Source organism: Sabethes cyaneus, chromosome 3 (assembly GCF_943734655.1).
Source record: "Sabethes cyaneus chromosome 3, idSabCyanKW18_F2, whole genome shotgun sequence".
Classification (NCBI taxonomy): domain Eukaryota; kingdom Metazoa; phylum Arthropoda; class Insecta; order Diptera; family Culicidae; genus Sabethes; species Sabethes cyaneus.
In genome coordinates this window covers 47053449-47080282 of record NC_071355.1, presented here as the reverse complement: position 1 = coordinate 47080282, position 26834 = coordinate 47053449, and the positions used below count along the sequence as shown (strand labels likewise).

Genomic DNA, 26834 nt, shown 5'->3' with positions numbered 1-26834 from the left:
TCATTTTGTAATAAAACAATCGTTCATGTAGTAGTTATATGTAGTCGGAATTACATATGATAAAAAATGTAAATAATCATTCATCTTAACCGCACTATTACAACAATTACCACATTCTAATGTACAATTATAGGTTAGAATTCCGTTAAACTCTAGTTCTTAATTATGGTTGTATATCTGGATCATGATAGCTTGATTCCCAAGCTTGATTTCCAAACTTTGTCGAACTTTAAATGGTCAAAAAATCCCTGTAAATAAAAATAATAAAACTATGCCTGTGTAAATAATAATGAATATTGTACTTACAGATACATAACATTCACAAGACTATGGCCGTTGACTGCAAACAACATTGTTGATATGGGCTTAGCTTTCCCAGATTTCATCACGCTGTTTAGCAGCGAGAAGTTTTCTTTCTGAAATTAGATAAAATAAAAATTCAAATTAATTTAAAAGGTCTGGTAAAAGGTAATTTTTTCTCTAGACTCACCCTTAGCTTCACGCAGAACACGCCGTTCGTTTTCGCGTTCCTCCGGGGCAGTTTTCAGCCGAACACCCAGCGCCGTGGTTACCAGCCGTCTAGCCAAGGCCGCACACGTCTCTGGTCGTGGTCTGTATGGTTGTAGCGAACTGGAACACTTGCGAGCCTTGGAGCGAGATTCTACCGTTGCTTCGGCCAACGGTTTCAGTTTCACAAACGTGTGACCATTGGCAAGCACTTCGGCAGCTGAAAATATAGCATAGCAATGAAATAAAATACCTCTAGTTTTTACATGGAGTTCTTACCGATTTTGGAACTACTAAACACAGCCAGAGCGTGGGTATCGTCTACCCACTTGATATCGAAACCAGATTCTTTGTACTGCGAAAAAAGCATCATGAGATCCTGTGTTTTGAATTCCACTGGAAAATTTGACACCTCCAGTACATGTGGAAATTCTTCCTCGTTCAGGGCAGCCTGTTTCGATTGATACAACTGAAAAAATAACAAGACCAGATTAGAATGTTTATTCCCTGATATTTGTTTCATCCACCACTTACTTTATAGTCCGTCCGAGGAACCTCGATGGAAACTTTCCCCACTGCAGAGGTTAGTTCCTCCATCAGTTTTGGATTCAGACAGTCTCCGTTGTCATCGTAAATTGACTCCCAGTCGTCTTCCTCCGGGTTAAGCTCTCTTACGGGGCCGCCGTCTGGTTTGATCGTGCCATTACTGTTCTGCACGGTGGTGGATTTCGTTTGTTCCTGTTCGGCAATCTCCAGTACATCGGAAGCGAATGTCTGCTTGATGATTCTCCGATTGCTTCGGTTTATTTCCTGAGAAGCTCGCCTTAATTCTTTTTCATCCTTATCCAGCTTCTCTGTTGTGCTTGCTGAATTTTCCGCGGTCCCCCCTATGATCAGCGGTGCGCTAGTCGCAGTCGCTGACGGCTGTTTGGCAGGGCGTTGCTTGTTGGATTTGTTCATGCTGTCCACAGATTTCGAGTTTGTACCTCCGTTCAGCTCAGTTAAAATGCTACTGCTGTTAGATCGGTCTTTTCTGGACTCCTTTTTACTGTGAGGCTTCGTCACCAAATCACAGTCTTGGGTGGTAATTGCGTTCTCTCGTGGATTTTCTTCTGAATTTTGTTTTTTCAATGTTATTGCCTGCTGGGTTGTGCCACCCGTAGGACAACTTTCCTCTACGCTATGACTACGGCTTTTAAAGTTTACCAAACTAGAATATTCGCTGTTGCTTTGGGAATCATTCGGCAAATGATTACCTATCACAGAGTTGCAACCGCCCGCAGGTGGTTTATCTTTAGCTTTGGATTTCGAGTCCCTGTCGCTGTGGTTACTACTGCGCTCCTTTTTGCTACTGACGGCCACTTTAGATAAGGAACTACTGGTAACTGGAGGACCCGATGAGGGACCGGTTGCGGTTGGTCCTGAAGGTGGCCCGTTGGAGTGAACTTCTGCTGTAGTGGAACAAAATGCGCCGTTACTGGAAGCACAGGTTTGCTGTCCTTGCACTACGGTAACCGGAGGAGTGGTTAGACTTCGGCGGGCCCTTGGAATGTAGACAGCACGGTCCGGACGTCGTTCACGGTGCGATCGGGCGGTTCTGAAAAGGATCAAGAAGAAAGAGTTGACGAACGTTATATTTCAACGAGTTCTATCATAAGCCATGATCGACGTACTGATATTCGTGACTAGATTTATTGACTAGTAATCTAAATATCTCCTTCTTGGATTTTTTCGAAACCATTTAGACGTTACTCTTCCGTTAGAAGGTGTGTTGGCATGCATTGGCCAACACGTAGTTCATATTTGACATAGGATATAACAGTTGTTCCAAAACTGTCCACTCAATACGTTCTAGTGCAATACTTGCCACTAAAACAGAATGAAAGAGAACGCAATGGTATGCCGAAGTTTGGTTTATACTGGAAAAAGGGTTCTTTAAATATACATTCCCAAAGGAGTGTAGTGTATAACTGTCAGCTATAAATTATCCACCTTTTCGCGCGCGTAATGGCGGCTAGTAGGTACACTTTTCGACAATGTTTATTTGCTTTTAGGAACTCCGCTCACGTACGCTTGAAAGTTCTACAGCAACAATCAAGGTTGGAAATATCAACCTGACGTGAATAAAGTTGCCAAAGGCATGCTAACGTTCTCCGAAAGTTGCACCCACTAGCCGCCATTACACACGCGAAAAGGAGATTAAAAGGGCGTCGTTAAAATAGACTGGGTTCGAATCCGGTTATAATCTCAGATTATAGCTTGGTTCGACTCATGCACCTTCCAGCATTGGACAAAAAGTAGGAGTCAAAACTTGTCAAGCGTAGCTACCAATATTCCCCCCCCCCTTTCCTTTCCGCTCTTTCCCTACTTCTCAAAAAAAATTCATTTCATTTCATTTCTTTCCCTTACCGTTCCTTCATCTATTCTAGAACCATCGTTTTAAAAAATATTTGTCGTTAAAATGTTCCAGCGTTAAAAAATCCAGCGTCGCTCCGTGGATGCTTAACAAGTACTGGCTTTCATTTTCCAAAGCTAACCTATTTATATGAAGTTACGGTAAATTAAATTATTTACCTAATTGTTTTAGGTATTAATTAAGTAGGTATTAATTGTTTTACCTACTTTCCAATAGAAACTCAACTCATCCTACTCTCCTATTCATTTACTCTTGTTCAACTTATTTTTCAATAAGAATTCGAGATTTCTCTTTTTGTTCTTAAGGCTTACATTTGATCTAGGTGAGAATTAAAGGAGATAGAAAAGTGGAAAATTTATTAACTGCCTGGTTCCCTACACTATACCTGGTATACCTGGTTGGTTGTTTTTTTTTTCATTCTCGTGCATTCATTCTTAAAGGTGTAAATGATTCGACTTAATGAACAATAATGAATGATTTTCCCTGCCTGGCCTATTGAATTCAAATTAAATCTACTTGGATTAAGTGGTTTTTTGTTAATGTTTGAATACAAAGAATTTCTTGGGATAACCCAAAAATGTTTTAGGATAACCCAAAAATGGGAACAAAAAAATCATTCAAAGAAATTCAAATTACCTAAATGATATCTTAACCTTTTCAAATTAACTAATGAATCCGCTATAGTGGATATGCGACCCATTTTACAAATTTAGCACTTGAACAATAATAAAACTAACCGGATTAGTTTGTTATACGAAAAATTGACAAAAGTCTTGGTTTTAGCGATTCAACCAAATGTTTAAATTGAAGCAACGTTTTTATTTTAAACCGTCTAAATTTTCACTTAATACGCGGCTACGAAAATAAGGTGCTGCCACCAGTAAATGTTTAGTTTTCAAAATAAGCAAGGTCAGGAAATCATTAAAGAGTGTGAGGAACAGAAAGTTTTTTGACAATAATTCTTTATTTATACCACAGAACAGAAGTGGAAGTAGAAATCCAAACACGTACATGCTACTTTCTATACAGATACTAGCGAACCTGGCGGTAGCGAGTCACTTTTCTCCACGAAAACACACGAACGCATACGAACGCGTGTAAACAAAAGGCGTGAGTTATTTTTTGCTGGACGAGCCTAGCAAAATCAACTCTCAAATGGTTTTTTACGCTTGCGGCATTCGCCCTTTTGTTGATTCTATCTTCATATGCGCAATTCCATGAGTGTAACAGGGATGATGGAGAATTGAATTGAATCGAATTGAATTTAAAATAGAACCAGAAAACCAGAGAATGTGGCAAGCGTGAACAAACCGAGCGAGAGCTGATTTTCTTATACTGGTCCAGCAGAAAATAACTCATCCGTTTGGTTTACATTTGCGACATTCGCCCTTTTGTTAATTCTACCTAGAAATGACTAAACTCTATACTGAAAGTTGAGTTGTTTCCGATAGACGTGTCGAATTTACGGTGTACTTTGGTAACCTTTTATGCCGCAATGGCGCTAGTAGTCGTGTCTTCAGGATTATAGAGGAGTGAACTATATTGTTAATATAGTATACTAGCTGACTCGACAAACTTCGTATTGCCACAAATTAACCTGTGTTGTACATAAATCATGAATCTCGGATGATCTTTGTCACAATCTCGAGTTTTGCAAGCCCCCCAGTGGGCGGCGCTTCCGACGGCGGGTCACCGGCAACACTCGCGACCGTCTCGTCCTGAATGATCTAGTGTTACTCTAGATAGTTTTTGTGGTCTTGTGTGAGAGATCTCTAACTATCGTAAAATAAATTCAAGACTCCAAAATCTCCCACCTGCCAAATTTGGTTCCATTTGCTTGATTAGTTCTCAAGTTATAAGGGAATTTGAATTTCATTTGTATGGGAGCTCCCCTCCTAAAGTGGGTAGGGGTCCCAATTCGTCATAGAAAAAAAATTTGTCACCAAAAACACCCACGTGTCAAATTTGGTTCCATTTGCTTGATTAATTCTCGAGTTATGAGGAAATTTGTATTTCGTTTGTATAGGAGCCCCCCCCCCTCTTAAAGTGGGGAGGGTTCTAATTTACCATAGAAAATATTCTTGCCCTCGAAAACTTTCACATGCCAAATTTTGTTCCATTTGCTTGATTAGTTCTTCAGTTATGAGGAAATTTGCATTTCATGTGTATAGGATCCCCCCCTCTTAAAACGGGAAGGGGTCCCGATTCATCATATAAAAAATTTTTGTTTCCAAAAACACCCACATGCCAAATTTGGTTCCATTTGCTTAATTACTTCTCGAGTTATGAGGAAAACTGTGTTTCTTTGGTACAGGAGCCCCCCCCCTCTTAAAGTGGAGAGGGGTCCTAATTTACTATAGAAAATATTCTTTCCCTCGAAAACCTTCACATGCCAAATTTGGTTCCATTTGCTTGATTAGTTCTCGAGTTATGAGGAAATTTGTATTTCATTTGTGTAGAAGCACCCCCTCTTAAAGTTGGGAGGGGTCCTAATTCACCATAGAAAATATTCTTGCTCGAAAACTTTCACATGCCAAATTTGGTTTCATTTGCTTGATTAGCTCTCGAGTTATGAGGAAATTTGTATTTCATTTGTATAGGAGCCCCCCCTCCTAAAGTGAGAAGGGGTCCCAGTTCATCATAGAAAAAGTTTTTGTCTCCAAAAACACCCACGTGTCAAATTTGGTTCCATTTGCTTGATTAATTCTCGAGTTATGAGGAAATTTGTATTTCGTTTGTATAGGAGCCCCCCCTCCTAAAGTGAGGAGGGGTCCCAGTTCATCATAGAAAAAGTTTTTGTCTCCAAAAACACCCACGTGTCAAATTTTGTTCCATTTGCTTGATTAATTCTCGAGTTATGAGGAAATTTGTATTTCGTTTGTATAGGAGCCCCCCCCCCTCTTAAAGTGGGGAGGGTTCTAATTTACCATAGAAAATATTCTTGCCCTCGAAAACTTTCACATGCCAAATTTTGTTCCATTTGCTTGATTAGTTCTTCAGTTATGAGGAAATTTGTATTTCATGTGTATAGGATCCCCCCCTCTTAAAACGGGGAGGGGTCCCAATTCATCATAGAAAAAATTTTTGTCTCCAAAAACACCCACATGCCAAATTTGGTTCCATTTGCTTAATTACTTCTCGAGTTATGAGGAAAATTGTGTTTCTTTGGTACAGGAGCCCCCCCTCTTAAAGTGGGGAGGGGTCCTAATTTACTATAGAAAATATTCTTGCCCTCGAAAACCTTCACATGCCAAATTTGGTTCCATTTGCTTGATTAGTTCTCGAGTTATGAGGAAATTTGTATGGAAGCCCCCCCTTTTAAAGAGGAGAGGAGTTATAATTCCCCTTATAAAGAGGGGAGGGGTCTCAGTTTACCATAGAATAAATTCTTGTCACCGAAAACACCCACATGCCAAATTTTGTTCTATTTGCTTGATTAGTTGTCGAGTTATGCAGAAATTTGTGTTTCATTTGTATGGGAGCCCCCCCTCTTAGTGGGGGGAGGGGTTTCTAACCATCACTAAAACCTTTCCTGGCCCCAAAAAACCTCTACATGCATATTTTCATGCCGATTGGTTCAGTATTTTTCGATTCTATAAGGAACATACGGACAGACAGACAGACAGACAGAAATCCTTCTTTATAGGTATAGGTTTGATAGAACTCACTATTGAACTGCCAAAACAAAGTACGTGATTGCTGGTAAGGAACGTGGGAATCCTGCTGGTGCCGAGGTGGAGCTGGATGAGGAACGATATAAGGTAGTGGGGAAGTTTAAATACCGTGGAACGCTCGTAACATAACGACAACGGAGTAAGCCACGAAGTAAAACTGCGCATTGCAGCCGCGAATCGGGCCTTCTACGGATAACGCACCCAACTGAAACCCGTTAGTTTGAAAATTCAATGAAAACTGACACTCTGCATATCATGGACACTGAAGAAAGCTGAGAAAACTGGTTGGTAAATGGTTGGATAACGCGTAAACCAGACCCCATTGTGGTCACTAGCCTCTGTGGAGCTAGATGCTTCGAGCCTCGAAAACGGATGGTGTAGGATACGCTCGGCCGTCAACGAGGCCGCAACCGCGGTGCTAGGTGTGGAAACCTCGAGTGCACGAAATGATTGGTTTGACGGGGAATGCCAAGAGGCGATAGAGAGGAAAAAAGAGCTTGGGAAAACTATCTGAGCATATCCACGAGAGAGAATATGGCCAAGTATCGACGAGCGAGGAATGAGTTGACCACGATCCTGAGAGGGAAAAAGCGCCAGAAGGAGGACAGAGATCGTGAGGAGCTTGAAAAACTATTCCGGGTTAATGATACCCGCAAGTTTTACGAGAAGGTAAACCAAACTCGCAAGGCCCACACACCAAACCCAGACATGTGTAGGGACGAGGGAGGGGATCTTATCACAAACGAGCGCGAGGTGGTCGACAGGTGGAAGCAGTTCTTCGATGAACACCTCAACGGCGATATAGCAGCAGGAGACGCAATGGAAGTTAACCTCGGAGTACCTACAAACGACAACAGCGTACCGGCTCCCGATCTCGAAGAGATCCGACGAGAAATCGGTCTGCTGAAGAATAATAGAGCCGCCGGGAAGGACCGACTCCCGGCAGAGCTCTTCAAAAATGGCCAAGAACCGCTAGTAACGACACTTCACTGGCTGATTTCAAGGATTTGGGAAGAAGAGAAACTACCGGAGGAGTAGATGGAAGGCGTAGTCTGTCCCATCTTCAAAAAGGGCGACCGGCTAGACTGCTGTAACTACCGCGGCATTACGCTGGTCAACGCCGCCTACAAGGTGCTCTCCCAGATTCTGTTGCGTCGTCTATCCCCAATAGCAAGAGAATTCGTAGGGCAGTATCAGGCGGGCTTTATGGGGGCCTGTGCTACTACGGATCAAATTTTTACTCTCCGACAAATCCTTCAGAAATGTCGAGAGTACAACGTGCCCACGCATCATATTTTCGTGGATTTCAGAGCAGCATACGATACCGTTGAACGCGAACAGCTATGGCAAATAATGCCCGAGTACGGTTTTCCGGACAAACTGACGCGGCTGATCAAAGCTACTCTGGAACGAGTGATGTGCTACGTGCGCGTTTCGGGGACACTCTCAAGCCCTTTCGAATCGCGCAGAGTGTTACGGCAAGGGGATGGACTGTCCTGTATGTTGTTCAATATCGCTATTGAAGGTGTGATCCGGCGAACGGGCATTGAAACGAGGGGAACGATCTTCAGTAAGAGTAGCCAACTCCTAGCCTTTGCTGACGACCTCGACATCATTACTAGAAACCGTGGGACGGCGGAGGTAATCTACGCCAGACTAAAAACGGAGGCGAGGAGGATAGGGTTGCAAATTAATGCGTTGAAAACCAAATATATGGTGGGAAGAGGCTCCCGAGATAGTAATGTTTGCCTCCCACGGACAGTGACTATTGACGGCGATGAGCTGGAAGTGGTTGATGAGTTCGTATATTTGGGATCTCTGGTGACCGCCGACAATAATACGAGTAAGGAGAATCAACGACGCATTCAAGCTCGAAATCGAGCCTACTTTTCCCTTCGCAAGACTTTTCGATCAAGGAGCATACGCCGCCGCACAAAGCTGACGATGTACAAAACGCTAATCAGACCGGTAGTCCTCTACGGACTTGAGACAGTAACTTTACTTACGGAAGACATACGTGCACTTGCCGTTTTCGAACGGAAGGTGTTGCGGACTATTTTTGGCGGAGTACAGACGGAAAGCGGAGAGTGGCGGAGACGTATGAATCACGAGCTACAGGCACTGCTTGGAGAGATTCCCGTCGTACACCTGGCGAAAGTTGTGAGACTACGGTGGGCCGGCCACGTCGCAAGGATGCCGGACGACTGTGTAGTGAAATCCGTTCTCTTCAAGAACCCCACCGGCACCAGGAATAGAGGGGCTCAACGTGCTAGATGGCTCGACCAGGTTGAAGCCGACTTGCGTGTGTCGAGACGCGCAACGAATTGGCGACGAGTAGCCCAGGACCGAGTACAATGGAGAGGAATTCTTGATACGGCAAGAGCCATCCCGGCTGTCGGCTGAATAAGTAAAAAGTAAGTAAGCGCGAAACAAATACCACTACCACTGACTGTTTAAGTTATCACTCATCAATACCATAGGTTTGTTTTTTGCTGATCGTCATTGTCTTTCCAATCAGGGAAAACTATTCTAATAGGTTATTGCCATACAGGCTAGTTGAACTAAGGCGGTTACCCAAAAACGGTCCCTCTTGGACAACCCTGCTTAGCACACCACTGAATCATTACTTTGGTACGCTAAGGATTGTCAAAGCAAAGCCTAGGTCACGGGTGCTGCATTCCGTTATCGAAACTTGACCTTTTGTTTTTTATACGACAGACTTCGCAGCCAGCTGTTAGAGTACAGGACAATTGCAGGGCCAGTTGCTACGATCCTATTGACTCTAACAGCCTCTCCCAGCCGAGATTCGAACATACGACGACTGGCTTATTAGGCCAGCATCATACCTCGAAGCCAACTGGGAGGCTAAGGATTGTCACATAAACTAATTTAACATTTTCATTTTTAATGCGATCGGAGGAAACGTTTTGTACAATGAACTGCCAGTCACAGGGGCGGACTGGGAGCCAAAGGGCCCACCTGGCCTTTGAGATTAGGGGCCCCAGTTTGCAATATTCTCATGATAGTAAACACAAAAAAAGCATTTTTCTTCAACCCAATCTTTGCTACTATGAGTTTTAGTTTGTTCAGCCACCACCAAAGATGCTGTTCTATCGACAATATCCATTTCATTGGGAAAGCAGACGAACTAACTAGATTTGCTGTTGATTGTGCCTGTGTGTTGCTCCTTTCATAACATCCTGTAACGGCATGTTGAACAACCCACATGAGGGACCATCACGTTGATAAAGTCCCCTGCGAAGTTAGAATGGCCATGATTTTACGGTCGATGGTATCATACGCAACTTTGAAATCAATGAAATAATTGTGCGTTGAATTCTGTATTCATGGACTTTTGAAGGATCTGCCGCAGCGTGAATATTTGATTTGATTTACGTGATAAATGATAGGATGTCAATATGTTCAATATATATGAGTAGCTTACTGCGTCTACACGTCAGAACAGAACAGTTCATAGTGCAGGCGATTCCCGTGCCGAGTTATAGCTATCCCTGGGATTAAACTCTAGGATTCTCCTATAAGAATCCTGCTTCTATAAGTAAGATATGCTGTGTGAATCCTCTGTAGAATCGCCAAAATCGCCAGTACGAAGAGCACGTGCTCGCCAGTCCAGAGGAGAGGTTCGTCAGCAACGGCATTCGGAGTTTCTACAAAACGGTCAGGTGCAAGAATTTTGCCATGCCTGTGATGTGCAATGATAGTGCTGAAACCTTGCTTACTGACAAAACGACGGTAGCAGCCAGGTGGAAGAGTATTTCCAGAAGCTGTTGAATAGAGAAGTAAATACGAAGATGAGCAGGTAGGGTAACCAACGTATTTTGGACCCCCTCAACAGCTGTACATAATTTGGACACTTACAGCAAAATCAAATGGAAGTGTCCAAATTATGTACAGCTGCTGAAGGGGTCCAAAATAGGTTGGTTACCCTACAGGATAATAATTTTGAGCGACGGCCAAACTGTGCAGCCACCAACACAGGAGGAGGTCAAAAGAGCAATCAGTGAGCTTAAAAACGGTAAGGTTGCTGTAAAGGACGGTATCCTGGCTGAACTTCTAAAACCGGGGCGCGAGCAGCTGTACGAAACAATTCGCCACCTCATTGTCAGGAACAGAATATGGGAGGAAAATAAATATCGAAGGAGTGGTTGATTGGCCTCATCTCCCATAATTTTAAAAACGGACATCGACTTGAGAGTAAAAACTATCGAGGCATTACGTTGCTCAATTTTGCCTATAAGGTGCTCTCCCTATCCTGTGTTTTAGACTGAGTCCGTTAGCTGAGCTCTTCGTCAGCGAGTATCAAGCTGGTTTTCATGAGGGTCGCTTCACGATGGATCAGATATTTACCCTGCGTCTAGTAACTGACGAGCTCCGGGGGTACAACTTGCAGACTCATCATATTTTTATAGATTTCAAGGCGGCATACCATTCAGTCAAACGAAATGAGCTGTGACATTTAACGCTAGGACATGATTTTCCCACAGAACTAGTTACATTGATTCGTGTGACGCTGGATGAGTAAAAATTATGAATCAGAATAGCAGATGAGACCTCACGTGCTTTTTGATTATGCCGATGACGTCGATATCACCGAAATCAAAAGTAGAGCAGCGAAAGAAGCCTTTAGGTCATTCATTGAGAAGTTGGGACTTACCATTAACACCGCCAAAACGAAGTACATGGCGTGGAAATCCAAATGGTGTTGGTGTCGAAGAGGAGCTGAATATATTTTGGTATGCTCGTGACATGTGACAACGATGTAAGTCGCAAAATAAAACGACTAATTGCAGTTGCGAATTGGCCTTTACGCAGGCATTACATTTTGTAGCTGAAGTCCCGTAGCTTGCAAATTCGCATAAAACTGACGCTCTAGGGAACACTAATCCTCTCGATGGCCCTTTACGAACATGAATCATGGACGCTAAAAGAAGCTTATCGACGGATGCTTGGGGTTTTAGCGTGAAATTTGGCAAAATCCAAAATGGAGTGTAGCGCAGACGCACGAACCACGAGCTATATTAAAAATGCAAATATGCTGTTATAATGAAGATAGTACAGTGTGGCAGCCTGCGCTGGGCTGGTCACGTGTCTAAAATGCCCGACGAAAGAGTAGCCAAGAGAATCAAGAAGAGGCCGTAGACTTCGGAGTAGACATCGCACTGATAGATGTGCGCTATCGAGGATGATGCAAGATCGATAACGGATCGTCGCCACTGAAGTAAACTGAGTATGGAGCTTAAGCCGATAGTTCAATATTTATAAGTAGTCAAATAACTGCGGATGAAATACTAATTCTACTTTTAAATGCTCAGAATTGAAGCTGGTAATATTTTCGGAGCTTGGACCCCAACAGCTCAACTTAAATGATTTCATGAATCATGGGGCCCCAGCAATTAAACATTCGTGAGTCATAGAAAAAGTTTGATTGAAAGAGAAATTTTGGTTTAAAGTTCGGGGCCCCAACAGACCCATTTGAAGCTGAGTTTTCAATCATCAAATCGGTTGATTTCATAAATCATGGGGCCCCAGCAATTGAACATTTGTGAGTCGTAGAAAGAGTTTAATTGGAATAAAAATTTTGGAAAATCTCATTTTGTGTAACAACGAAGTTATTACTGGGCCCACCAGGCATTTGCCCGGTTGCCCGGTGGGCCAGTCCGCCCCTGGCCAGTCATTGGGCAACCTTTGATCAGTAATCAAAGGAGGAGACAGATCATAAAATATAATAAATTCGACCAATAAAGCATTGTTGTAAGTTACCCTACTTACTAATGCTTGAAGTGATAAAAAGTCATTAGCAGGTATTTACAGTTTCTTGTTTTCGTTTTCATTTGGAATGACCTCCTTGTGGTTGAGCGTAATCCAACATTAAGAAATCTGCCCGATTTACCAATTCCCAGATGCATTGCATTAAGATTAGGCTGATATTATTGACTGTTTATTGCGTTAGGTACGTTTACGTATCAACCCCGTTCACTTCGAATTAATTCAACGCCTTAAAATAAACCATTAATCCGATGGGGTAGCAAATAAACGAATAAAATCGCATAAGTAATTTACTATTTTTAGTTTACTATCTGTGGTCGCAATCTCACATACCTAGTGCTGCCTGGCGTGGACTGGCTTCCCTGACTAGTGGCCGAAACGGGGCTATCGGCTTGCTGCAGCTGCTGCTGCTGTGGAGCCGACTCGGTTTTACTATCACTGCTACTACTATTGTTATGTTTATTATTATTGTTACTATCGGCTAGTGGTTCCGTTGCATCAGACGTTTGTTTGGTGCCCCGAGTAATAACCTCTTTCAGTAAAGCACTATTTGGAGTGTTTGCGCACGGACAGTATTGCTCCTTTTCCGCCGAACATCTATTTCTGCCACTATGGTTAGCGTCACTGGCTGACTTGAGTTCGCTTCCAACTAACGCTGGATCAACAGCGGGCGATTGCGATACTGCCGAAGGAAATGTCACATACTGTTGATAGCAGCTGTAATCACTGGGGTTTTGACAGGCAGCCGGTGGTGCAAGCTGAATTGCACTCTCCGATAGCTTTAGTGTTTTCCTGACAGCCGGTGGTCGATAAATTCCGACGGTGGAAAATTTTCCACCTGTACTTGAAGGCGGTGACGACGCTAGTGGGGCAACTGTAATAGAGGAAGAAAGGTATAAGCTGTAATTAGTCGGTCGAGGTTGGTCGAGTTCTCTGGGGGGGCTTATAGGATATGCTAATCGCGGCTGTATCAACACGTAATCGTACAATTGTACCTTTTTGAGCTTATTTAACAATTATGCCGTCAAATATAGAACCAATTTTAATATTGCTTGATATTGCAACGACTATCGCGACATCGACAAATGATAGTTTCGCAGTAGAATGCGCGAAACAAAAATGCCATTTTGCAAGCCACGTGCGGTGCCTGCTGGTGCATCGTGTGAATGCCGCAACTCCCAATCAACTGTTTCTCTACTAATATGAGCGAGCAGAGCTTAAGGTCGATCGCCCGGGCCGTACGTACGGTTCGTTTGAGTGAGTGATGCAATCCGTGTGTGCCGCATTGTGCTCGACGACTTTAAAGGCCACGAGGAGATTGACTCCAATCCAATTGCTTGCAAAAGAGCATGCCTCCAGCGAGCTGCAAAACGGGTATGGCATCACCTCACCACAACCGAGCGCACCAACCAACAGATAGAAGAGATGGCCTGCGCTGCCTCGGAGTGCGCAAAGAAAAAATCGAAAAGTGTTTTAAGGTCACCATTTAAATAATAGTGGTGCGAACGCCAGGCCAGCAAACACTACTGATCGGTTGGTTAACCGGTTGAAGTCGGCGCAGCACACAAATTTGATCGCCGATCACGAATGTGGGTTATGTTTTTGTTTTGTTATTTGAATCGCTATCAGTTTGGCTCTCGCTCGCTCGGAGACCGCCGGGTTTGCCGGCTATAGGTTTGCTGGCAGGCCAGCTGCTGCTGTTGCTGCGGTTGTTGGCGATATCAAGGTTAACCGTGGAGCGGAATAGCGATAATGCGCGCAGGGGAAACAACAACCGGTGAATAAGCATCATCGATATCAGTGTGTAGCGATAAATTGCCGCTGGCTTCCACAATATGGATCAAGTTCAATTTTTATCGAGTTATCACTATACATGAGTAAGATAGATGTAGACATAGAAAAATCGGAAATAATTTTAATTATAGAAAAATCTTGCATTATGTTTTCAAAAACAATTTCAAATTAAATGTGCTTCATATCTTTGAATTGTTACATAGCACTTTAAACAGGTGAGCATAAAATAAGTTATTTTAATTATTTTTTTCGTTTTAGCTTATGAAGCACCTCCTGCTATATAAAACTTTGGCTAATACGAGTGTTAATACTGCACATGGATATTGGATACCAGAAGAGAAAATTAAATTAATTATTAGAAGCACTTATGGAAACTAAAAGGACGCAACTCTATTCCATTCGAAGGACTGCTGGTGAGATTGTTCTATTTTTATCCATATATACCACATTTCATAAATAAACTAGAATGGGGAAGAGGGAGGGACCATCAGAGCACTTGTTTGAAGCGGTGGGCCTAGGGAGAGTCAAACAGTCAACTTTCTAGGGTTAATCTTGGCCCGATTAACAACACATCGTGGATAATGAGCGGGCTCTTCTCCCCACCTGCTGGAGTCATTCTGCATTAAGACGGTTTATTCAACGATTGACTCAGGCGACTTAGCCCTTGGAAGGAGATTCTCCAAATCCCTGGTACGTGTAAGTGATGTTGCTTATCGACCAATTCCTTTTTGGCCCTTCATACAAGGGGTGGGAAACATGACCAATCGTTGAATATCTTCAACTCTTTTTGACATGATAGGCTCATTGCTATGAACGGATGTTCTGCTAAGGCAGGTGGTAGTACCATATATTCATATTCATATTCCTATTATCGTACGGCCACTTGTTTACCCGACATCGGTCTGGGAATTCGCAAGAGTAACAAAGCTCTTTTCCTTACTTGGATTCTTGCCCCGCTAATCAGGGACCGCCCCTTTTTTGTGTCATGCTGGACGTCAATGACCCCATGCTAATTCCGTTATGTCAAGAAATATATATGCCAAGTCGGGCCGGAGTTTATGGCGGTGCATTCAAAAATATACAGACACACATTGGCTTTTACATATTAGAAAAGTTAGATGTAGTGATTCTGCGTGAGAAAATGCTGAATCTTCTCCTAGACTCAAACACCTTTTCACCAAACCTAAAGCACATAACATCTAAAACATAGGTTTACTAGGTACCCAAATACTGTATGAGGAAAAATTGGTTGACGAAACTAGACATTCCTAAACTGCTCATAAATGGAAGACAGTCACATCTGCAAAAACGTGCATCTACGAAAAACGCTGTTGAAGCCACGACAATGTTTCTTTAATATTGAATCGATTTTGGAAACAAATCGTCCAAATCGTTATAAAATCACTTGAACGTATTTAACAGAATACTTTTACAAGCAATTTGTTCACAAGTGACCTAAAATTTGTTCCAAAACTTAGAAAAACTGCCGAAGTTACTGATATGCGTGCTTTAAGGCAGTGGCAACTATATTGCCACGAACAAAATTTTTTTATTTTGCTTCTATAATTATATTGATGTCATTATAGACGCAAAACAAATATTTTTCGTTGGTGGCAATTTTATTGCCACGGCCTTATAAAGGGTTAATAAACAAGAATAAACGCATAACAGTCACAGCATGCCTTGATCCTTGCGTTGTCGGTGACTCGGCAGTATTTTCAAGACCACGTGTCGTTGTCGTTTTGATAAGTCACGTGCTCGTTCAATTCAATTGTTCAAAATGTCCTTTTTGACTCAAATCTCTTCCTGGCCTTTTCTCTTTTTTATTGTAATTTGTTATCTTGAGTTTATGGTGAGGTCGCATGATGGGGTTTGTTTGACTCAGAAGCTGGTCGCTTTCCTGTGTGTCCGGGATACTCCCAGAACGTGTCCAAGTATGACCAATGTGATCCTGGACACTATATGTGCAACAAATAAAACTATTTCAATCTAGTTTTGCAATTTCGAGTACCGACTTACAGATGTCACATGTTGTATTTTAATTAAATTCAGAAGCTGATCCCGGTAGAAGTATCTGGAACATTCACGGACATGTTTAGATGTGGCCAATGACGTCTTGAACACTTTATACGACTACCAATAGTCTAGAATCCGTGTATTTATAGGTGTCACATGATGGGTTTGTTGTGATTCAAGGTACTTCTATCTTCAAGTCCCATATATTCCGGAACTTGTTCCCACTGTAACTTCGGAATTGTACATCGGAATCGTACAATAAACAGATGCCTATTGATATATTTTTACTACTGTGACTGTTATGCGTTTATTTGTAATATGGGACTGACATAGTTTGATATTTTTTTCAACATCGTGGAAACAAACATAACTTTTTTATGCCTGATTCAAAATCCGCACACCTGTGACTCAAAATCTATACAATATGTCAAAAATCAATTAAAGTCCGCATAATTTTGAATCTAAATCCGTGTAAGCTTGATTGAAATGTGTTTAAAGTTTATGGCTAAGTTGGTTTTGTTTATTTGACTAATTGCTTTATAAAATTTGCTTTTCTTGATAATTGAGGCATTGTATTTTAGTCCTGCTCATCTAATAGCGAATTCATAAATGAACCTGGGTTCGTGCTAATTCGAACCCGAAATTTATGAACGATACGGGCAGTTTGACAGATCAACCCGTAAACCGTAATGCTAGACAGCTTTAACCTGCGCTTCAAGCTGTCAGTTTAACCGAGATGCAATCTCGGTTAATTTATGAACGCTTTGACAACACTTCGATTAAAACTGAGTGCTAATCGACCTGAGCCAGGTTAATTTATGAATTCGCTATAAGAGTCGTTTACACGCACAATAGGAACACTACAAGGAATCAATGTTTTCGTTTTTGAGCCAAATTATGAGTAATTGTTCATTTTCGGTCGGAAAGTTAAAATATCAGGTTTGGTACTGATTAAATATTGCCTCTATCCATGGGACCACCCACTTGTAACAAAACCACGTTTGTGTTCAATGTTTTTACATTCTTTTCCTTATGCCTCAGGAAATATTAGGCTTAGAAACAAACTTTTTTAACATTTTAGAGTAAATTAACTTGACTTATAAACAATATATAACATTTTTTCTTGATTTTTGTTGCAAATTATATGGAAAGCTGAGAAATTGCAGAAGAGACTATATACTATATATACTAGCTGTTATCGTAGTGACAGGAACTTAAACTATCTTGATGCTTTATTAAAGGATTATACACCATTTATTATCGTAATTATAAGTATTTAATCAGTGTGTATAAATTAGGTGTATTGTTTGTGAATTAGCGCATAGGATAGTATATAAGCAATGGTGTACTGTAGGATGTCATGTTATTTGTTGTACAATTAAAAGATGAGAGGTTTTGTGCCCACGGGGGAAGATACAACGACATAGAGTATCACTCCCGAGGGCTTTTCCCTACTCCACAGAAAATAAACCTATTTTAAGTAATTGCCATCTTCCAGTGTATCGACATATATTTAGCTTTAGTTATTTCCATTTTGTTTGGCAAAACATAGAATAGAGTTGGATCGCTAAGGATACGGCACAGGTGTATGGATTTAGATTCAACTAGTAAAACTGAATCAAAATCCGTACAGCACTAATTATGATGAATAAATATTACTTCAATACCATAATGAATAAAATTAAGCTGGAGAACTATAAACACCTATATTTCAAATCGATTTTCGGGGTTTTAAATAGGAAAATTACTTCAAGTACGCTTTACACTTCATTTTATTGGAAGTTATTTTCTTAGCAAATTGCTAACAACACAGCCAATTCAGAAGGAAATCTGATAGGCATTAACGTTTTAATTTTTATTAGTTGTATTTCGTGGCCTACTACCTATGTTTGACATTGACGTAATGCTAATAAAGAACGGGTCTAGACCTATTATTAATATTTTACATTTAGACTATTTAATACATATAATCAAGCAAATTGTATTAGGTGTACGAATTTCGAAGCTGCACGGATTTCGATACCGCATGGTAATTTAAAGACGATTCCCAGGTTTATCTCAAAAGTGGTGAAAAGTCAGATGGGACTATTATGCATTTATGAGCAGTAAACGACCGAGATGAAGTTCGGGATCGAGTAAAGACAGCATCCATTGTTAGTTGCCTTCATGGCTCAGAAGCATGGCAATACAGTTGTCTAAATGTGCCGGTAGACGAGTTGTCAAAGGAAAGTCTGTCACTAACACGACAATGCCCATCACGGCTTCATCAGAAGAATTCAGCATTGGTGTTTTAACGCAACAGAAGATGTAGGGTTTATTTCTAATTCCCGTCGTGGTAAGTAAAGCCATTCCAATTTTCATCATTTGTTGGATGGATTTAATGAATACTCCAAAAGTTCTTGTGCTGATTTGACTAAAACACACTTACCTTCCGATCCGTAAACTTTGAAATCACTGAAAAGCCTTTATTAAAGCATATTATTGAAATTACGCAACTGACATTATTTCTTAAATTCGTCGTACCGTTTTAAAATCCGTCCATCAAAATTCTTTATTGTCCGAACTAAAAATCACAACAATGTTTACGAAGCTAACGCGCATGTATTTGTGTAGGACGGCATGACAAATGTTATTCTGCAAAATTTCTGTAGGTCAGGCAAGTTTTCCTGGCTGTAGAATAACGACAATGCTTTGCGTAAGTTATTTTCATTTATGAATGACGGAAATTAAAACGATTAGTCGACATTTTCTTCTTCGTCGCACGAAAAACGTAGGCAATTTGGCTGGTAGGACTTCTTTAATGATAAAAAGCATTTAAATAGATCTCAGCTCACTTTGATTGATCGCGTATGATAGACAATAAATTAAAATATTAGGGAATAACTACAGTGCTTTTCATAATGATAAGACCACCCTTGATTTGTATGTTTTCACGAGATTCAAATTGAATCACCCTAAATGAATTTTGACAATCGATCAATGATGACACAAATACATGTAAAAGTCTGAAATTGAGTGCTTTTGTTCATACGTGATGCGAATGGAGGAATAGTAGGTAAATATTCCTTTTCAAAAATATAAAACCACTTATCAATTTGTTTCGTTATATGACTATTTATTGGTGATGAATATAATTATTATTCATTTAACAGTATTTTGGTAATATGGGTAGACAAAAAAGTCTGAGTGAGCAAGAACAAGGGCAAATTTTGGCCTTCAGAAAGACAGGATGGGGGATCAGGAAAATTGCGAGAGAAATTAGACGTAGCCACTGCGTTGTCCTGAATTTTTCGAAAAATTCCGCTAGATATGGCCAGAAAAAAGTACAGGACGAAAAAAGAAACTGACTGAAAGGGATGAGCGTCGTATTATCAGTAAAGCATCAAATTCTACGATGAGTTGTTCACAAATTCGCACCGAACTCAAGTTGAAGGCTTCAGTTTCGACGGTTTGGCGGACATTAAACTGTTCACGAAATATAATACGATCAAAAATGATCAGCGCCCCACGTTTGCAACCTCGGCACAAGGAAGCACGCCTGGAATTCGCACGCCGGAACATGTTGCAAGACTGGAAAAAGGTAAGATAAAATTCTTTAGGATTCAGAAAATATATTTAATAAAACCACTTAAACAAAAATCATAAAAGGTGATTTTCTCAGACGAGAAAAAATTTAACTTAGATGGACCGGACGGATTTAATGGCTATTGGCGAGATTTACGCAAGGAACCTAGATATTTTTCTAAGAGAAACTTTGGTGGCGGATCCGTTATGGTCTGGGGTGCATTTTATGCCTCCGGAAGGCTGAAAATCCAATTTGTATCACACAAAATGAAAAGTTTCGACTACATAAATGTCCTTAAAGCCAGTTTGCTACCAGAGATTCGAAGAAGACGCAGGACGAAGCTGATTTTTCAACAGGATAACGCATGAATTCACACCAGCACTGAAACAATGACATGGTTGAAGTCTGAAAAGGTTGCTGTTTTGGATTGGCCGGCTTGTTCACCGGATTTAAAGCCGATTGAGAACATTTGGGGAATAATGGTCCGACGGATTTATGCTGATAATCGTCAATTTTCAACAATCCACGAACTGAAAACTGCTATTCTTCAATCGTGGGAAGAAATCGATCTGGCAACACTGCAGAAATTGATCCAAAGTATGCCCAAACGTATCTTTCAAACTATTAACCGTTCTGGTGGCGTAACTGATTATTAGATATTTTTTATTGTTGTTTTTCATTATGGATACACGAGAAACTTCAAGTGGTCGTATCATTTTGAAAAACCTTTTTCTACAAAAATCGCTCTATTCAATTTACTTTCCAATTAAATAAATGAACTCTTGAACTCAAATCCATATTTTGACACTTAATTTCATATTCCATCGGAAGAAAAATCCCAAAACTGTTTATCTTTCGTGCAGCGTGAAATACATGGGTGGTCTTATCATTATGAAAAGCACTGTAGTTCTGCATTGTGTGTCATAAAAATGCTGATATTTTTAATAATTTGTGTTGGATAGGACGGGAATAGGCAACGTGCGATTATCTGTTCCGTCAGGTGAATATGAAATGGGTATATATATCTGACCGAAGCTATCGGAGACGCAACACACATTCAAAGGTATCGTTTCCCACACGAACCTCACAGATTTGTGATCAGAGTGGAATCTTTTGCGAATACGAATACGATTACGTCGATTACATAACCTGTACCTAATCGCATCGAAAACTCAATTACGGTATGCTATCAAAATGTAAGAGGACTTCGAACCAAGATTGAAGATTCGGATGTAAAGTACGGCATTATCGTTTTCACCGAAACATTGTTGAATAAAGAAATCAACTCTGCGCAATTGTTTGGTGCCAATTAGATTGCGAACGAAAATTATTAGCGTGGTTATTTTCTGCGTGTCCCATATATGCTTGCAATTTAGCAATTTGAACTATCAGTTTTATGTTATTGCCTTCTCACTGCACCATGCCTGACACCATGCCATGCTTGACAAGCATACTTTCCATGTATTTGGTACGTACAGCATAATTATTATTAAAATTTAAAATATGAATTTGCGTAGAACTCGTAAAATTGCTGCAAGGCACAATACAGTATACTGGAATGATCACAATCCCATTGCTGAAGAGAAAAGAAAAAGATGTGGTGTACTAATCGCAGTTTCTTCCAAAATTCATTCCTTTATGTCTACGTCTCTCGTCAGCGATAGTATCGAACATTTCCGGGTGAACATCTATGGACTTACTTATGGGCATATGGGTTCGCTCCTTTGCTCAATGTGTGTCCGATCCACTTCCACCTACGTTCACGAATTTCTGTTGCTATCGGGCGTTGTGTCCGCTGAGGTGCACCACGTTTCGCTGGCATACAGCAGTACGGATTTAACGTTTGAATTGAAAATTTGGGTTTTCGTATGTAGAGTGATCTGATTTGAGCGCCAAATGTTTCACAGACCTGCAAAGGCACCTTGGCCTTCCTGATCCATGTGGTTAGATCAATCTTGGTATCAATATCGGGCGTTGTCTGGCTACCAAGATATTGAAAGGCTTCTATCTGCTCAAATTGTTGTCCTGCTACTGTGAAGTTGGTTGGATTGTCCGTGTTTACTACCATAGACTTAGTTTTTGCTACATGAGACCTACTACCTTACAGCTCTCGGAGAGGTCATCTAACTTGCTCTGCATATCGTTTCGGCGTTGTGTGAGCAAGACAGGCTAGACCGAGGACATTTAGTGCTCTATGATTAGAGGATTCCAAGGCAGTCCTCGATTCAGTCTACTGTCAGCAGTATGCCAAATAAGGGTTACGCCAGCAGTAACCCTTATAGAGTCGTACAAGACACTGTTGTGCAAAACCTTGCACAATGAGATGGACTAGCTTATCTGGAACTCCTCTGTGCCTAGGCGCACCCCAGATGTTTTCGTGGTTGAGTCGATCGAACGCCTTTTCGAAGTCAACGAACACCAGCAGAGGAGAGTCCTGGAACTCGTTGAGCTGTTCCAATATAACGCCGAGCGTTGTGATATAGTCTACACATGATCGGCCAGCATAGAAACCAGGTTGCCGCCACCGGAGGGTAGCGTCGATCTTCTTCTGAATCCGGTAGAACATTACCTTACAGAGTACTTTGAGAGTAATACATAGCCCTTGCGCTTAGAGCTGATGGTGATCCCATTGAAAGACAAGTTAATTGCAAATTAAATATGAAACTTGGTCCATGTCCATCGTACAGCTTTATTAACAATTCTGGAGTATCACAGGGAAGTAACCTGGGACCGTTACTATTCTCAATCTTGTTTAATGATAACCACTTGCTGATACCAACTGCTAGTAAACTGCCGAACGCTAATGACTTCAAGATCTTTATCTTCCTTTGAAGAATGCAGGAAATGACGACTAGTGAAATTGTTGTAGCTGAAATTAGCTGAAAATTAGCGTACAGAATTCACGCGAACAAAATCAACTATTGATTGAGTTTATGAAATCGGCGGATGCCCCTCCATAGAATTACCTTGGAAGCTTGCAATTTCTTGGGATTGTGCAACATGCGTGTGCGTGTACGTGTTTGGTCCGCTTAAAAAACAGTAAATTGAAGGATGATTTGTTACCTATATGAAAAAGAAACAACTAGATGTTGCTTATTCCTTCGTATTTTTTTTTCAAGATAGCTGACGATTACGATACGATGCAATACGATATGAGTACGATTTCCGGCCTTTTTAAGCTAATTGCAATCAAAACTCAGATCTCGATTTTTTCATAAAGGAAGACCAAGGAGGAAGGATAACTTTGCGATTTTTAAACCTTTCTTTTAGATCGGATTTTTGGATTCAGAAACTTGGCATTCAGCATTAAAATGTGCAAGAAACTTTCTCAGTTACGAAGTTCACCGATATTTCACCGGTCAGCAGTCGTGGTCTGTTATTGATTGTTGAAGTTAAAATAAATTGTTCCTTGGCTAGGAAAAGTTGACTTCCCAAGTCCCAACGCGTCATCAGTGACGGATGAAAACGTGCAATCTATGTTTCATATGAAAGGAACACTAAAAGCGGATATTAAATTACAGTCTGGATACTGAAGAATCGCCTTTCAGTACGATGCGTTTCTATGACAGGAATCGATTTTATCAACGGTAGGGTGCCACTCGTCCGCCCAGTTAGCATCGGGGTACTATGCTGGCCTAACAAGCCAGTCGTCGTATGTTCGAATTTCGACTGGGTGGTGCCGCTATAGAGTCAATAGGATTTTGGTATTAGCCCCATAATTTGCCTGCACTCTAATAACCGGCTGCGAAGTCTCGATAAAGACGGGTCAAGTTCATGAGGACGTTTAGACCCACGGTTTTGCTTTGCTAGGGTGCCACTTGCACTTTTTATAGCAAAATGCAGTTTCGGTCGATTTCTGTCAGTCAACCTGAGAGACACTTAAAGCTACGATTATGCTGACGAATGAAGCTCAGAACAACCTCTAACTAACTAGAGTCGAGTAATGACTGAGCCATTGAAAAATTATGTCAAGTCATGGTCGGTCATATAAAATGTCATATGTCATGTCATGTCATATCACATCATATATGTGACAAAATTTTCTGTTTATTTGTAAGGAAAAGTTAACTATCGCTCTAAATCGGTAACGGGAGAACACGGTTCTCCATCGATACATACTTTATTCCCCTTGATTCAGCTGACCATCCTAGTCTCTTCAGTTATTTTAAATTTTTATTGAATTAACTGGTAGAAGAAGACGTACGCCCTGTCAAAGTTTTTTTTTTGACGCAGGACTACGACTTACCACTGAGTGTCATTCCAACATTTCGAAGTGTTGGTGTTAAATTTTATAACACATTTTCTGATTATGATTTCTTTACTTCCCAGACACGGATGACAATTGCATACACCTTTTGATTTACAATTAAGAAAAAAAAAATTTACAGCGTTTGCCCGTCCCAACAGGTCAGCGATAATTTACATCATTTGAACCTAAACCAATATGAAGTCCTGAAAGTAAACGTTATTGGAAACGCGTGCAGTGATCCGTCCATTTCATTATACCAGTAGAAGCCAGCCACCAGAAGCCAATCAGCAAAATATGTTAAATTATATTACACATTGTGCATCTAGAAACATTGGAAACTACGCAAAAGTTTCGAAATTATCAAAAGCAAAGTCCGCTTTTGACAGTAAAATTTTAAAATAGTTTTGAAGGTTTTTGAAATGAATTCTGTTATTCTGCCTATCTAAACATAATAAAAAGTATTTTTTTAGAATTTCGTGAACCATTTTAAAATAAAACACAAAAATTGCAAAAATAAAATAAAAAACAAAAGCATGTGTATGATTTGAAATACGATAGCATGTAACATCCCCAAAGCAGTATCAATTTAGTTTCTATTTAATTTTATCAACCAAATAGAAGTAAGTAAAAAGTATCATTTGGAGCTAACACGATGATAAAGCTCAGAACAACCTCTGACCAACTAGTGTCGAGTAATGACTGAGCTATCAAAAAATTGTGTACATCTAAAGTTACATCTTACATATAAAACTATACTATCTGTTCATTTGTAAAAAACAACTTAACTACCGTCACCGACACGGTTCTTCATCGATACGCAGTCTATTTTCCGGAAGTTCTTAATTATTCTGCTATCTACTTTAGTCTATCTACCTAGTTATATAATATTATTGAATTAACGTAGTGCTAGAGGAAAATGTACACCATGTCAGACAAAAAAATATTTTTCCGTAATAGTAATGATAGTTGGCGTAATAGCTATGATAGTTGGCTCAATTTTGCTGCGCTTAATGTAACTTCATATGTAAAACTTCATAGGAACAGAAGATTTACCGGAAAAAATACTTTTGAAATGTTTAATAAAGACATGAATTATCAACTCCTTAGTTTAGCTGCCTAAACTGCGCTAAAACAAGTAAGCATTTCTATAGTAAGTTAGCTTCTTGTATCAAAATGTCTAAACGCGAACTTGGATAAAGTTGTAGAAATTATCACAAATCAATGCGAGCAACCGGCATCACCAATTCACCACGAAACATGTCGCGCCGTCTTTATGAAACAATAGGTCGTCTAAATCAATGAGTTCAATTTTAAACCCCAAAATATCAAATGTTTTTGAAATCAATGTATGCAATTTATGTATATACACGAATAATCCCCGTTTTACGAGGAAATTAGTTTTAAGCTAGTGCAGCTGAGGTGAATTCGTTGCGATACGATTAATTATTGGTTATTAATGTTCTGAGATTGAACAAAAAATAACATATATTTGCTGTAGCATATTTTTTTTGTGTCACAAGCTTTGCTGCCATCTTTATATCAAACGTCGGTAGACGTTACGACGTTCGTATAAATTTCATAACAGTTAATAACGTTTAACGTTAACGTTCAGTAATGACAAAGCTCAGAACAATTTGCAACCAACAAGAGTCGCGCAATGACTGAGCTGTTAAAAAATTGCGAACACGAAATACGTTCCAATGAGTATAATGCTTTTTTTCTTACGCTTAGGAAAAAAGCCAATCTACCACTCCAAAATAGAAGAACACGCTTTGCCATCGATACGTACTGAATTTCCCGGAAAATTTTCTTTACTTTTTGCCTATCCTAGTCTATCCTAGACTAGCTATTAAAATTATTGAATTAAATACTCTAGAGGTACATAGATGTGCGTATATAAACCTTGATAAAAGGTCGAACCGTTTATAACGGTAGTTTTGACATAGGACTACGTCTCTCAGAATGGTAGCTCAGCTGGTACAGGGTGTAATTCCAAAAAATAAAAGAAAACCGTGCGTCACGAAAAAATGAAAGATTTTGAACGCAAATAGCTCTGATTATTATTAGGGGTTCTGATGGTTTGAATACCAATCGATTCATAATAGATGTAGCAATTATGTGGTTTTTATTACAATTTTCATTTTCATTTAGTAAATAGTAAATAAAAATTAATGAAAAGTTTCAAGGTAAAATTTCTCCATACATTTTCTTAGTGATTAACTTGCTCCACAAGTAGGGACGACAGCGTGGTTTCTTTTTACGAAAAAAAAAAGAAACGAAACTTCTCCATCCCATGTCGAAGATTCTTTACGAGCAACGATTACGACTCAACGACGTTTAAACCTATACCAATTTGACATCTGTGCTTGGGAAGTACGCCAGAGCGCATAACAACCTCTTTTCCTCAACCGATTTTATCGTTTAAACATTAAACCTAGCCCAATTTGATGTCCTAAAAGTGAAACGTCATAGAAAAGTGAGCGGTCATCCTCTCCTTTTGCCAGATTGCATCCATACTGCAGGGCTGAAGCCTGAAGGGATACATGTGACGTGACGCAGTAATTTTCAAAGCGAGGAAAATCAGCGACTGTCTTATTCTAGAAGAGTTTTTGAGTGTTTTATTTGTTGCTTTGCGCCAGTTAAGTTGCTTGCAATTTTCTACATAGTTTCAATTGTATTTCTGTCAAGTATGGAAATAGCTCTAAAGTAGAGTGTCGAAAGGAACTGGTAAGATGTAGTGTAGAGGACGTTAGCTAATTGATATTTTAACTAGCAATCCACATGTTAGTTGAAAGGCAATTATACTTCAAATCAAACTATAATAAT

At 40.3% G+C, this 26834-nt stretch overlaps 1 protein-coding gene across 1 annotated transcript in view; it reads right to left on the bottom strand.

The window, feature by feature from the left end:
• LOC128744645 (nucleolar and coiled-body phosphoprotein 1) overlaps positions 1-26834 on the bottom strand; it is a 75205-nt gene continuing 48371 nt past the window's right edge. Inside the window, exons 4-9 of the mRNA XM_053841799.1 lie at positions 12718-13258; positions 1042-2104; positions 787-976; positions 491-727; positions 307-416; positions 1-248 (exon numbers count right to left, since the gene is read on the bottom strand). Coding sequence (XP_053697774.1) covers positions 367-416; positions 491-727; positions 787-976; positions 1042-2104; positions 12718-13258 — 2081 coding nt within the window. The 3' untranslated portion in view covers positions 1-248; positions 307-366. The remainder of the gene's footprint in view (positions 249-306; positions 417-490; positions 728-786; positions 977-1041; positions 2105-12717; positions 13259-26834) is intronic.